The sequence below is a fragment of the Geotrypetes seraphini genome, chromosome 6 (assembly GCF_902459505.1).
Source record: "Geotrypetes seraphini chromosome 6, aGeoSer1.1, whole genome shotgun sequence".
Lineage (NCBI taxonomy): Eukaryota > Metazoa > Chordata > Amphibia > Gymnophiona > Dermophiidae > Geotrypetes > Geotrypetes seraphini.
The window spans coordinates 27,864,044-27,879,538 of NC_047089.1; the positions used below are offsets into that span (position 1 = coordinate 27,864,044).

The 15,495-nt window shown below is 42.1% G+C and overlaps 1 protein-coding gene across 1 annotated transcript in view; it reads right to left on the reverse strand.

Annotated features, from left to right (window-relative positions):
- MRE11 (MRE11 homolog, double strand break repair nuclease) overlaps window positions 1-15,495 on the reverse strand; it is an 81,925-nt gene that overhangs the window by 8,013 nt on the left and 58,417 nt on the right. The window contains exons 15-19 of the mRNA XM_033949678.1: window positions 14,489-14,687; window positions 9,184-9,264; window positions 6,202-6,260; window positions 1,497-1,564; window positions 578-662 (exon numbers count right to left, since the gene is read on the reverse strand). Coding sequence (XP_033805569.1) covers window positions 578-662; window positions 1,497-1,564; window positions 6,202-6,260; window positions 9,184-9,264; window positions 14,489-14,687 — 492 coding nt within the window. The remainder of the gene's footprint in view (window positions 1-577; window positions 663-1,496; window positions 1,565-6,201; window positions 6,261-9,183; window positions 9,265-14,488; window positions 14,688-15,495) is intronic.

Consider the following 15,495-nt stretch of genomic DNA (forward strand, 5'->3'; position numbering starts at 1 on the left):
ATGCCATCGATGCTGTCTGTGCCGGTGTTTCAGGACATGCTCCGGGCGATGATCTCGTCGGAGCTGTCCGCTACGTTGGCCCACCTTCATCCGGCCCTGACCTCGCGTGCACCGGACCAGCCTGAGCCCCGTGTCGAGACTCCTCGAGGCAAGGTGTGTCGTTCTCGCCGCCTCTCGTCCTCCTCCGATTCTTTCCCGAGGTGCTCGAGACGTTCGTCCCCCGCAGAGCTCCGCGGGGCGAAACGTCGATTGAAGCCTCTCGAGGCCTCGGACCGCCGACTTTCTAAGAAGGCTCGGAGTTCACCTCCGCTGCGGGGCCGCTCCCCCACGTCTCGTTCTGGAGGGCCGCTGCGGGTTGCTAAGTTGTCCCTCGCTAACCCTCGGCTTGTGTTGACGTCACCCACATGTGAGAATATCATGCCTGCTTGTCCTGGGATAAAATGAGAGATTTCTTTTTCATTTACTGTTAGATATTTATTATATAATATTTTCAAGTTTTCCTTGTGGCACTTTATCAAGTGTTTTAAACTAAATACATAAGACAATATAGTGAGAACTGAAGAAGATTTACACTTACCTCATCATCATCATCATCGTCAAAAGTAACGCCTCGGGAACTCTGTGAGCTTCTCTTACTGTAAGATGATGATGTGCTTGACATCCTGAAAAGAAGAAAAATATGCTCTAATAATCCATTTCCCTTTAGGACTATTTTAATAATGAATGAGGAAGCCTGGGTAAATTCAAAACCTCGAAACTTGACATAAGATGAACTATGTTTTCCTTGTTGCTGTATCGTGAGATCTCTCAGAGAGAGGAAGAGATAATGATTACTATGAATGGGCAGACTAGATGGGCCATTTGGCCTTTATCTGCCGTCATGTTTCTATATATGTACTGGAGAATAGAGAATGACACGGTGACAAAATTCATCACCATTCCCGTCCCCGAGATTATCTCGGAGAGAGCGAGACCAGAAGGCTTTGAGCATGCGCAAATGCTCAAAGCCTAGTCCAGCCCGGCAGAGGAAGAAGGAGGATCTCTCTCGCACCGCCCGGCCCAGCCCAGCCCAGCCCAAACCAACAAGGGAGGATCTTCGGGCACTGGCACATGCTGTGCATTGGTGCTGGTGCCGGTGCCCAATCGGGTAAGAGTTGTATTTGCGGTGCTGGGGGGGATGTAGGATCGCAGGGGAGGGGGTGACGTGAGCGGGGGGGGGGGAGGATGTCGGTTCGCAGGGGGAATGCCGGATCAGATTATCTCGGATCAGAGGGGGAGGGGGGGTGACGCGAGCGGGGGGGAGGATGCCGGGTCAGAGTAGGCGGGAGGAGGTTTTAGCATGCGCATTATACGCATGTGCGTGCTATATTAACATTTTATTACATAAATTTGTGTTCCCCGCGCGCTATACCCGTGTGTGCGTTTTACACAGGTGCGCGTTATCTACGTGAAAATACGGTACCTCTAAGGTCACAGAAACAGAGTGCTGGGCCTACCTTCGATCAACTTTGGAAGGATGAGTAAATGAAATCTCTTCTACATCAGAGTCATCATCCTCAATGTCCTAAAAAAACATATTGGCAGGGTTTAGTGCAGTTTTATTTCAGCACCATTACATTACATTACATATTTCTATTCCGCCATTACCTTTCGGTTCAAAGCGGATTACAAAAAGAGTTATGGAAGAAGGGTTACAACGTTAGATCAGAGAAGGTTTCCAAGAGAGGGAAAAGTAGGATCTGGGGTTAGGGAGGGGATGGTAAGAGGGGGGTTAAGCTTTATCATGTATTAAGCTTTATTAAGGGATTTCTTGAAGAGTATAGTTTTTATTTCCTTTCTGAACATCTTGTAGTCTGGGGTTGTTGTCAATAGGTTGGAGACTTGGTTGTCTATCTTCGCTGCCTGAGTGGCCAGTAGTCCGTTGTATAGTTTTTTCCGTTTTACTTCTTTGATTGGGGGGGTAAGTGAATGGGGTGTGTGTTTTTCTATGCCTGGTAGAGGTGGTTTGGATGAGGCGGTCGTTTAGGTAGGTTGGGCTGTCTCCATTTATAGTTTTAAATAGTATACAGTAGAATTGAAATTGTATTCTTTCCTGGATTGGAAGCCAATGAGAATTGATGAATGCCTCAGTAATGTGATCATGTTTTTTCAATGAATAGACGAGTCTCATTAGCACCATTACACACAAAAGATGCCAGAGCTTTTCTGCCATGGCAAACAGTAAAATTCATTTTATTTTTTTTTCCCTACAGCACCTTACTTTTAGGATTCTCATTTGTTCATAGGATAAATTATTCAACAACTTTTTCTGTCACAGCACTGTCTCTTGTTTGTTTGTTTGTTTTTTTAGTTATTGTAAAGCAATTTACGGATAATATTTTCTTAATGGAAATGTGTTATTCACAATTCAAAATGAATATACTCAGGACAGGATTAATATGTTAATCATGGGCCTGATAGTAAATGCAGGAAAGGTTCCTACCTGATTACATCACTCTGGTTGATCCAACCACTAATATTTAGTGGCAATTGACCGTACAGTGCTACTGGACATTAACACAGGACAGCTGCAGCTCTATATAATTAGCACCAGGGTGGTCCAAGAAGTTATCCAGGCACTGCAGATATTCAAAATGGGCTGCCAGAATGCAGTCCCAACTAGGTCCAGTTAGCTACCTTAGGGCTCTGAACATTGGCTGTACCCGGCACCTAGAAATTCAGTGCCAGTAACCAGATAAGCGCCAGCATTGAATATCTGGGCCTAATTCTGCTGTGGTGGCCAGTGCCGTCAAAAATGCTGACCACTTCAAGCCAAATATCAACCATTAAGGGCCAGATTCTATAAGCGGCACCTTGAGGCCACCTAGTAATGCCTAACAAAACTCTGCGCCTAACCTAAATTCAATCAATTAGCTTAAATGGCATGGTAAGTGACCATGTCTTTGAGGCTGAATGATAAACCATTGATTTAATTTTTTTTTTAAGTTAGAAAGTTAGATACAGAATTCTGTGCAATGCCTAAATCAAGGTGCCATGCAATGACTAATGATGCCTACCTGAAAAGTAGGCATGGTTAGGGGCGGAGAATAGGCATGGCAGTCTTAGGCATCGCTAGGAGTCTGAGTTAGGTGTCAGTATATTAGGCCCATAAAACCTGGTCTAATATATTGATGCCTAAGCACACTTAAGCGCCACTCAGTGGCGCACCAAGGGAGGGGCGGTCCGCCCCAGGTGCAAGCCCCAAGGAGGTGCACAGCTGGCCACCTTCCAGTGTTCTCCCTAGGGCAGTGGTCGGGCTCGCAAGCCACATGCGGCTCTTTAGCCACTTGAATGCAGCTCGCAGCTCGTCTACAGCAGGGGTGCCCAACCTGCTTCCCTTCTCACTGTCCTCCTCCAAGCCACCGCCGCAATCGGGAAACAGGCCGGATCTCCCTCCTTCTCTTCCCCGCGGGGCTGACCAACTCTCGCCACCCGACATTAATTCTGACATCGGAGAGGACGTTCTGGGCCAGCCAATCACTGCCTGGCTGGCCCGTAATGTCCTCTCCAACGTTAGAAGAAGAGCAAAGAGAAGTTGATTAAAGCAGAAACGACAAAAGGTAGAAAGATTTTTTTGTTGCTTTACTTAGAATCAAGTAGTATTGTAACTGAATTGATAAAATTTTATAAATAGGAAATAGAAATAAGGCAATTTTTTGGACTAAACCCTCTTTTCCTCAGGTCAGGACAGGATACCATAACAGTACTGTTCTGAAGAAAGATTTGGCCTCTGAAAGCTAATTGAAAAATGGATTAGTCCAATAAAATGGTATTTTCTTATTTCTCATTATTTGTTTTATTTTTATTTGTAAAGTGGTGATTGTTATGTATCAGTTTTTTCAAATTTACTACTGTCTTTATATTTACTACTTTACTACTGTCTTTATATTTTGCACAGTATTAGAGGACATGTGTTACTGTTTTTGTGGTGTTGCATTGTATGCAGAGTCTGGTTTCTTGGCGGTTCAGTTTAACTTTTCTCTATATATTTCTATTTTTAGTTTGTGATTATTCCATATTGGGCGAGGGTGTATCTCTGTTCTGTATGTATGAAAAGAACATAATTTTCAGTTGGCATTGACTGCAGGATCAATTTGCTGTGCGGGATCTGGCTTGTTTAATTTTACAATGTATGTGTTGGTGTTCTAGTGCTCACTGCAGTGTTTAAGATGCTGCCTTTTCCTAGGTACACTCTTGTTGTGTGATTTGTGGATTGTTACTAAAAATCATATTTTTCATATAGATGGGGGGGTGTCAAAAAATGATGGGCCCCGGGTGTCACATATGCTAGGTATGCCACTGGCGCCACTGGATAAGATTCTATAAGCAGCGTATAGAGTTGATTGACAACTGTGCCAAATAGTGCCTACAATGTAGGTGGCACTAAGCACTGTTTATAGAATCAGCCCTAAGTTTGTATACGTTCAACTCTATTTATTATTGACTTGTGTGACTTAGACTAGTCCTCTATAAGCAATCTATTCGTCCTATCTGATGATACAATCTGAGGTTATGCAAAGGATTTTGATGCTGCGGACTAAGCTGGAGGTATCTGGCAGAAGACTTTAATTTGCCTCAGTCACCACCCCTCCCCCCCCCCAATGACCATGTGAAGTAAACTTGTCTTATAACTTGGAAGTAGTGTACACACTAGAACTTCCTGTTACATCAGGTCCAGCCAAAGCCTCCCAGTTTGCTGTGAAACTCCCAGACTGAGTTTTGCCAAAAAATATTAGCATCTGACTCCATCAGCTGCTGCCCAAACCTCTTCTTTATACCCTGCCACTGCTATTCTTTATTCCTGCTGTGGGTATACAGAGCCCACATGTGTAGCTTCAAGTTGCTAAGAAAACATTATAGCAACAGAGTAATTGGCAGGACAAAAAAAGAAAGGAGTAGCAATGTGTGTGTTGGAGGAGGGGGGATGGGGAGGCGGCTACACAATGGGAGGGAGCAGAGAAGGCTGCAGGAATGAAATAGTAGATACATCAGGGGAGGGAGTCGTAAAAGTGGCAGAGATTAAAAAGGGAGATTACAAAAGAAATAAAGATGATTAATTGGCAAACAGAGAAGCAGAAACTGGAGGAGAGACCTTTTACTAAGGTGCGCTAGCGTTTTTAGCGTGCGGTGCATTGCTGCGCGCGCTAACCCCGCGCTACACGCCAAGAACCAATGCCAGCTCAATGCTGGCATTAGTGTCTAGTGCACTTTGTAAAAGGAGCCATAAATGGAACACAGGCAATTTGGGGAGGCTACACACGCCAGAATGCGCTCACACCCATGTACAGTACTCTGGCCATTTTGCCTATCTGCTGCAGTACTAGGCAGCCTGCCTGCAGCGTCACCTTCACATCTCCGTGGCCGAAGATGCTTCTCGATTATCCTAAGTTGCCAGAATTCTGATAACATTTCTTTTCCCATCACCTCCATTAGTGTCACTTTCATGCATCCATCTTCCATCCTTATGAAGAGGAAAACAGGCCGCCTTATGCCTATGATATACCAATCTTCCCTGCTGACGTTACCTCCAGAACATACATGCACACATTTATACCTTCTCTTTGGCACATACAAATTTTTCATTTTATTTTGCATGCGCATAGGTTCCAACTCCATCCCTAAGAATACCCCCACCCAGGCCAGATAAGCTTATGCATATGCACGGGCCAACTTTAAGATTACTCTCATGACAACTCCAGTGGTTCTCAAACCTGTTCGATTTTCAGGATATCTCTAATGAATATGGATGAGAGAGATTTGTGTATAATGGAGGCGACAGGCATACAAAATGTATATTCATTCATGATATCCTGAAAACCCAACTGACTGGTGGGCCCCCAAGACAGATCTGAAAATCAATGCTCTAAAATCCCTTTTCAGGGAAAATAATCTTGTCCCTCGTTCCTTCTTTTGTAGTTGTGTGTAAACATTTAGGCACTTTGCACGTCCTTTAAATACCAGAATTCCTTGTAAAATATGAGAAGCACTTGCTTCTACATGAAATAAGTTTAATGACTGTTATGGACTTTAAACTCAACAATCAGAAAAACTGTGCTTTTTCAATACACAAGCTCATTTTTTTAACCTTCAAATAATTCTTCAGGTTAGAATATACAAAGCTGAACAAATTACTTTCTTTCAAAGGAGAAAACAAATACTCACCTCTGAATAATTCTTAGCAGAAATATTTCTTGAAGATGGCTGCCTTGAAGATTTAAAGGCTGGAATGAAGACATGAAATTTTTATTTAGCCTATTTATATAAATAAATTATGACAAAAACTGACAAATGCAACCAAGACGTAGGGCACCTTTTACGAAGGTGCGCTACGGATTTTACCGCACGTACCGGATTAGCATGCGCCAGCAAAAAAAATCTACCACCTGCTCAAAAGGCGGTGGTAACGGCTAGCACACGCGGCATTTTAGCATGCGCTATTCTGCGTGTTAAGGCCCTAGCGTGCCTTTGTAAAAGGAGCCCTTAATGCAATGAAGTGCAATGCCATGAATTTCGGATAAAGAAATCCAAGGGAGCAGTACCTAATGGGGGATTAGATACTGGTGTGAACAAAAGCATAAAATAAATTGTGGGATGATATAGTTCATGTGAAATTTGCAGAACAGCGTGACATGACAGTGGCTACAGCCAGTGGAATTTTCAGATACACACAGAGAAATTAAACTAAAGCTTAACTTTGTATACCAAGTGATCATTCTGAGAAAGCTCGACTCGGTTTACAGCAATTAAATAAACAGGGAATGATTTACAAATGATAAATAGAAGATAATAGCAAAATTTCAAAAGAATTAATTTTCAAAATGTTTGGCAAATAGAGTAGTTTTTAAAGATTTTTGGAAAAATTGAAATGAACTAGAACTCCATAAAAAAGGGGAGATCATTCCAGAGTTGAGAGAATTTAAAGACCAAAGATTGACTAAAGATCTTGACTCCTTTAATCCCTTTTTTAGAAGGAAGGGAGAGTTTAAATTGTTGGATACTTCTTGCAAAGGAGAATCGGTAAATGTTCCAAAATAAAGAAATAAGAGGATTAAAGATACCATGTAGAATTTTAAAAGAAATACAAGCACATTTAAATTGAATTCTAAAATAAACCGGGAGCCAATAAAGACTCTGAAGCAAAGGGGTCACATGGTCAAATTTACGTTTTCCAAATATCAGCTTCATAGTAGTATTCTGAATTAACTGTAATCTATGAAGACAAATTTTTGTAATGCCGAGGTAGATAGCGTTACAGTGATCAAGATGAGATAATATAATTGATTGAACTAAGATAGAAAAATGACGGTGATGAAAAAGATGTCTAACCTTCCTCAGCATTCGCAAACTAAAGAAGCATTTCTTGACCAAGGAATTTATTTAGTCCTTAAAGGAAAGAGAGGAATAAAAAATGACTCCCAATATCTTAGCAGAGAACTCAATTTGTAAGGAGGACCCAGATACCAGAGCTACAGTAGGAGGAAGACAGTCCAATCTTGGACCTAACCACAAAAGCTTAGTTTTAGTTGTATTAAGCTTCATCCGGACAGATAAAGCCCAGGCTTGAAGTTTGGAAATGCAAAGATTTACTTTGGAAACTAGATTGGTAGTATCTGGATCAATCTCAATCAATATAAAGATATCATCCGCATAAGTGAATAACGTTTCCCAAGGTGTTCAGTGTGGTTATACAGAGATTGAATAAAATAGGAGAGAGTAGGGAGCCTTGAGGAACCCCACAGGGAGGCTGCCAGGAATTGGAGATATCGCCTTCAATATTTACTGAATAAGAACGGTACAGAAGAAATTTAGAAAACCAATCCAAAACGACCTGATGGAGACCTATATCTGAAAGTAGCTGAAGTAAAATATCATGATTTACTACATCAAACGCTGCAGATAAATCGAACTAGAGTAAAATAGAACATTTATTTTGAAGACAAATTTGTTGAATTTTTTGAAAGAAGAGAAATCAATAAGGTTTCAGTACTAAAATTAGAGCGAAATCCATGTTGAAACGGCTGAAGTAAAAAAAACTTCTCCAAATAGTCAGTAAGTTGACCAGCTACAATTGACTCCAACATTTTTGTTAATAAAGGTATATTAGCAATTGGTCGGTAGTGAGAGGGAACTGTAGGATCTAAATCTACTTTTTTTAGAAGAGGAATAAGTGTTATTTGTCCCATGAATAGTGAAAAGTAACCATTTTCCAAAGAGAAATTCAGTAAATTCAGTAACTATGTTATAGCTTGAGAAGGAATATTAAGAAAACAGATACGACAGAAAAGGGTCCAGTGAACATTTACATTTTCTCATCTTTTCACACAGTCTAGAAACATGAAGTTCAGATACTGGAGTGAAAGAACACAGTAGTGATCAGCTGGAATCTCCTCTATAGAAGTTTTGAAATATGTAGGGAGTTACTCAGTTTCGCTTGTGGGAAAAGATTGTCTAATGAGAGAGATTTTATCTTGAAATAAACAAGCTCGAGTATCAATAGAGGGAGATGAAGAATGGTCAGATATAGAATCAGAGTTGGTCAAAGAACTCCAGAGTTTAAAAAGGGTGCCACTCTGATTGGCTCAGGCACTGACAGGAAAGTAAGGTTTGACAGCTCAGAACTGTCAGAAAATTTTGCCGCCGTCAAGCAACCCCCTTCCCGACACCCCCCTTCGCAGTTGGAGAGATAACCACTCCCTCACTCATCAAGCAACCCCTCACTCACTCCCCGCCGCCAAGCAACGCTCCCCCCGGCAGCAGGAGAGATGCCCACTTCCCACCCACCGCCACACAACTCCCCCCAAACCCCCCCATGCCTCGTTTATGATTTTTGGCTGGAGGGATGTCTATGCCCTCCGGCCAGCAGGCCCACCTCATCAAAATGGCAGGTCTTCCCCTCCCCAGTGCATCCTGGGATTCTCCCTAGTACATCCCAGTCTCTCTTCCTCCCTCCTCCAACCCCATCTATTTTATACCACCATTGTGAAGAAACCTGCGATTTGCTTGCATATTTGAGCATCAACATCCTGTTTTTGATATGATATGATGAAACTAAATAAAACTTATGTTAGTTCAATAAAAAGGTATCACTTGCAACTTGATTCTTTGTCAATTCAGAAGTGAACAGCAAATCTGCTATGCACTTACCATCCATAATGGACATGGTCTTGGTAGCTGGCACTTTAGTTGTCTTCCCACCACTTTGAGTTGGTCCTTGGCTCACATTCCCTATAAGGAAAATTTTACATAACACACTATGTTTTTATGTCATACAGTTAAGACACCCTGTTAAAAATAATCCAAAATTCCTACTATAGTTAGAGCTTTTCATTGACATGACTATACAATGAACAGATATCAAGGTAAGAATACTATCAGAATAAGGGGTGACTCAGTAAAAAAAAAAAAAATTATGGGGAGCTTATGTTTGTAAGACTCCCAAAATCCTAAATATTCTCAGCTGGGGCAGCTTAGCAAATATACCACTTTTTTACAATGCCATTACATCACAAATGGCTCCGACAGCATCACCTAATAATTATTCAAAACAGAGCACCAGAATTACATTGCATTAGAGATTTCTATTCCGCCATTACCTTGTGGTTCAAGGCGGATAACAAAAGATTTATGAATGGGGGTTACAATGGAAGAACTTTTGTCATTTCTAGAGTTGTAAAAACTAGATCATTTGTCATTTCTAGAGTTGTAAAGAGTAGGTCATTTGTCAGTTCTTGAGTGGTAAAAAGTGGTGAAGAGTAGTTCAAATGTTCTTAAGTAACTCACCAACTCAGTTTTTATGTGATTTTAAAAACATGTTGAAAGATCTTTTAATCACAGTACACTGTGGGAAGTCCGTACCTTTTTAAAAAATACAATGCATTTCACAAAGGATTATGCATTCTAAAAGGTCTCATTAAAGTTTACAGCTCCTCATACAAATTTTCAGTGTGCATGCAGTGCCAGTAGGTCTAGACTTGTTTCTCTGCAAAACAGTGATGTACTCTTGCCTACTGGTATTCATATCACCTGGGATGCTGGAATCCTATGACAAGAAAAACAATTAAAACGTGGCATAAAGGGGCAGATGGATGTTTTTCTTGCCAAACCTTTCCAATTTGCTATTTTCAAAAGCCATATTCAAGACAGATTTCTATAGTGGTTGTCTGCAGTGCGTCTAAATCTGAAGGGGGCATGTTGGAGGCAGAGCTTGGATGGATCTAGGGTAGGCTTATGATTTGAACTTTTGCAAACATTTTATAATACATCCAGGACACAATTTGGGCATTTAGGTCTAGACTTGTTTTAACAATGAATAAGTGCCAAAAAGGTGCCCAAATGGGCTAGAACAGTGTTTTTCAACCTTTTTACACCCATGGACCGGCAGAAATAAAAGAATTATTTTGTGGACCGCCAAACTACTAGGACTAAAATTTTAAAAACCCGTTTCTGTCCCATCTCCACGAGCTCGGTCACTTCAGTAACTATAGAAAAATAGACAAATATAGTGCAAAATATAGACAGCAGATATAAATTCTCAAAACTGACACGTTTTGATCACTAAATTGAAAATAAAATCATTTTTCCAACCTTTGCTGTCTGGTGATTTCATGAGTCTCTGGTTGCATTTCCTTCTGCCTGTGTATCCTTTCTTTCATTTCTTTCTTTCTGCACTCAGGCCCAAGAATTGTCCCTTTCTATTCCCTCCCTCTTTCCTTCCTATGTCCTTAGTGCCCCCGGTGCCTCTTTACCATGTCTTTAGTGCCCCCAGTGTCTCCTTCCCATGTCCTTAGTGCCCTTCCTGTCTTTAGTGCTCCCAGTGCCTCCTTCCCATGTCTTTAGTGCCCCCAGTGCCTCCTTCCCATGTCTTTAGTGCCCCCAGTGCCTCCTTCCCATGTCCTTAGTGCCCCTTCCTGTCTTTAGTGCCCCCAGTGCATCCTTCCCATGTCTTTAGTGCCCCCAGTGCCTCCTTCCCATGTCCTTAGTGTCCCTTCCTGTCTTTAGTGCCCCCAGTGCATCCTTCCCATGTCTTTAGTGCCCCCAGTGCCTCCTTCCTATGTCCCTCTCACTGCCTTCCACACTTTGTCCCACCCCCACCCCCGAAGCCAGCCTGCCTGCCTGTCTACTTCTCTCCCTCCCTGGCCAAAGCCAGCCTGCTTGCCTGCCAACTTCCTTCTCTCACAAAAAAACCTCCCTCCTTCCTTTCCTCAGGTCGGCTGCTATCTTACCGCCCTGCTGCTGCTACTGCTAAAGCTGACAGGAAGTCTTCTTTCCGACATCAATTCTGACGTCGGAGAGGACGTTCTGGGCCAGCCAGGCAGTGATTGGCTGGCCCAGAACGTCCTCTACATTGGAAAGAAGACTTTCTGTCGGCTTTAGCAGCAGCAGTAGGGCGGTAATATAGCAGCCGACCCGGGGAAAGGAAGGAGGGAGGCTTTTTTTTTTTACACGCGACAGGTAGGTACAGGAAATGATCGCCTGTTCTGTTGTCCCCGAGCACAGCTTCGGGACGCTGTCCCAAAGCTGTGTGTGGGGACAACGGGATAGGAGGTCTGAAAACAGGACCTATGGTCACCTTAATCTTGCCGGCCCTGCGCGGACAGGTAGAAATTTCCTGCAGACCGGCGGTTGAAGAACAGTGGGCTAGATGACCACTGGGAGGATGAAGGAAAGACCCCACACACTCCTCCAGTGGTCAATGACCCCCTCCCATAACCCACTAATGAAGCAGTAAATACCTGCCTGAATAACAGCTTCAGATGTTGTGGCCAATACCAGTAGAGCAGCAAGCAAGTTCCTGGAGTAACCTAACAGGCATGTAGTCAACCACAGAGAAGGGGACTTAGGCCCATAAGAATAGCCATACTGGGTCAGACCAATGGTCCATCTAGGCCAGTAACCCATCTTCACGGTGGCCAATCCATCCCATTCTACCGATTCAAGGCAAGGAGTGGCTTCTACCATGTCTGTCTCAATAGCAGACTATGGACTTTTCCTCCAGGAACTTGTGCAAACTTTTTTTTAAAGCAATGCATTTCAGAGCTTAACTATTCTGAGTGAAAAAATAATTTCTCCTATTGTCTTTAAAAGTATTTCCCTGTAACTTCAACAAGTGTCCTCTAGTTATGGAATGTTTTATGGAGTAAAAAATGGATCCACTTGCACTTGTTCTATACCACTCAGGATTTTGTAGACTTCAATCATATCTCCTCTCAGCCTCCTCTTTACAAACTTAAGAGCCATAACCTCTTTAGTCTTTCTTTAAGTTTCAAGTTTATTAAAAATTTCTTATACCGCCGAATCAAACCTTCTAGGCGGTGTACAAAAATGTTAAAACCATCTACTGACTAAAATACAATTTAAAAAACACACAACAACACTAGGGTAAATACTAGCTTTTAAAGACTAATAAAATAAACAAAAAATTAACGAACAGAGACAAGCGGGAAAGGAGGGCATGAACTATAATATGTAAAGAAAAAGAGAACATGTAAAGGAGAAGAACAACAGGAAGGGGAACAGGTATTAAGATTCCTTCTAAATGCTAGGTAGTCCTTAAAAGGACAGTTAGGTGCCAAACGTGTCGAGAAAGAGAAATGTCTTTAATTTTGACTTAAAATCTGTAAGTGTAAGTTTTTCGCGTAAGTAGTTTGGAATACTGTTCCAAAGAGAAGGAGTGCTAACAGAAAAAATTGTGGTCCTTAATGCATTTATATGTTTCAATGATGCGATAACAAGAAGGTTTTGAGCTGTAGATCACAGAGTCCTTGTAATGTAATACAAGAAGAGTTCCATCCCCTTTATCATCTTGGTCACTCTTCTTTGAACCTTTTCTAATTGTGCTATATCTTTTTTAAGATACAGCAACCAGAACTGAATGCAGTACTCAAGATCTGGTCACACCTCAGAGTGACACAGAGGCAAAATAACATTCTTAGTTTTGTTTACCATCCCTTTTCTAATAATTCTTAGCATCTTGTTTGATTTTTTGGGGCTGCCATCATACATTGGACAGCAAGTTTCAGCATATTGCCTACAAAACGCAGATCTTTTTCTTGGATACTGACCCCCCAAGGTGAATCCTAGCATCTGATAATTATGATTTGGGTTATTCTTCCTAATATGCATCACTCTGCATTTGTCCACATTAAATCTCATCTGCCATTTGGACACCCAGTCTTCCAATTTCCTAAGGTCTGCCTGCAATTTTTCACAGCCTGCATGCGTTTTAGCAATTTTGCACAGTTTAGTGTCATCTGCAAATTTAATTACCTCACTTAGAAACATAGAAACATAGAAATAGACGGCAGATAAGGGCCACGGCCCATCTAGTCTGCCCACCCTAATGACCCTCCCCTACCTTTCTCTGTGAATAGATCCCACGTGTCTATCCCATTTGGCCTTAAAATCAGGCACGCTGCTGGCCTCAATCACCTGTAGTGGAAGACTATTCCAGCGGTCAACCACTCTTTCAGTGAAAAAGAATTTCCTGGTGTCACCTCGCAGTTTCCCGCCCCTAATTTTCCACGGATGCCCTCTTGTTGTCGTGGGACCCTTGAAAAAGAAGATATCTTCCTCCGCCTCGATGCGGCCCATAAGATACTTGTTGCTCCAATTTCCAGTCATTTATAAATAAGTTAAATAGCACCAGCCCCAGTACAGATTCCTGCAGGACTCCACTATTTACCCTCCTCCATTGAGGAAAAATGGCCATATCCCACTCTAACTACTACACTTATGGTAAACATGTGAACCTTCCAAAAGCCACCCAAATCTCACTGTACCGACATATAGCATAAGGGCTATTGGTGTGTGTACAGTTGGGTCCAGTAAGTTTTGGGTGGGTTTGGGGGGTTCACCATAAACTATAAGGGCGTTTTGGCGAGATGTGTACCTGGACTTTTTCATATGAAGTTCACTGCAGGTACCCCACTGCTCTGCTGGGATGTCAGTGTGGCTAGTCTACTAAAATTACTGGCCCCTCCTACATCCCAATGGCTTGTTTCAGGCATTTTTCTTTTGGATGTGTTTTTCCCGAAAATGATTCAAAAAGATAGATGCACTGAGGGCAAGCTCATCTGAGAAATGGCCTTTTTCAAATCAAAAAGACAGACGCGTTTCTGTTTCGAAAATGTTTGTGTTTGCTACTGAATTTTTGTGCGTGTTCTTAAAACATCCAAACTCAGATTTGGATATCATATTAAAAATCCCTCTCCACACTGTTAGCTGGGAAAATGAGACTTTATCCTGTAAGCATGTGAATTTATAAAGTCCCAGAAAACCACCAGTGATGTAATTATCAGACAAAAGTGTGCTGCACTGTGCCCACTAGGACCTCTGTAGCTCTGAATTTCAACACTAATATCTCTTTTCTAGGACTATAATGTTCCTCTCATAAAGCACTGTTTCCTATGCTTCTGCAATTACAGCTGAATGGATTCAGAAACCTGCTCACCTCTTCCTCTCCTTGATGTCCCTCTTGGTGCTGTATTTTGCCCTCTTCCCCGACCTCTTCCTCTACCTCTAATCTTGCCAGATACTGCTGGGCCGTTGTCATCAGAGTCTGATGCTCCCTTTTCTATCATGTCATCATCACTCAAGAGAGCAGCAAGGTCCTCTGCATCGGTTCTTTGAGCTCTGGCTCGGTTCATAGCCTGTAAGGAATATTATCATTTAATTATACAGTATTTTTGGCATGGTAAGATTAGGTACTTACCTTGATAATCTTCTTTCTACTAAACCAGGGGGGCCCACGCATTTTTGGCTTGCGAGCTACTTTTAAAATGACCAAGTCAAAATAATCTACCAACAATAAAATTTTAAAAAACATAAAGCACACTGTATGCAGAGAAAATGTTAATTATCGTTTATATTCTGGGGTTTTTTTCAAAGAGATCAAGGCAGATGACTTTATGCAATGTCACCTCAGTAACAACTATACAAAAATAGACAAATATACCCCCTCCCCTTTTACTAAACCATGATAGCGGTTTTTAGCGCAGGGAGCTGCGCTGAATGTCCCTTGCAGCTCCCGACGCTAAAAACCACTATCGCGGTTTAGTAAAAGGGGGCCATAGTACAAAATATAGACAGCAGATATAAATTCTCAAAACGGACACATTTTGATCACTAAATTGAAAATAAAATCATTTTTCCTACCTTTTTGGTCTCTAGTTGCACTTTCTTCTTCTGTAAATCCAATTTTTCTTTCTTTCTGCCTTTCTTTCTTTTTGTCCCTCCCCTTTTCTTTCTGTCTTTCTTTCTTTCTCTCTCCCCCTGCTCCCCTCTTTATTTCTGTCTTTCTCTCTCCCCCTGCCTGTCTGTCTTTCTTTCTCTCTCCCCCTGCCCCCAAGCCATCGCGCCGATTTATCCACTTCCCCGATTCTTTTTCTCTCTCCCTGCTGCCCCCCCTCCAAGCCACCACGCCAATTTCTTCCTTCCTCCCTGAGCCAAGCCATGCGC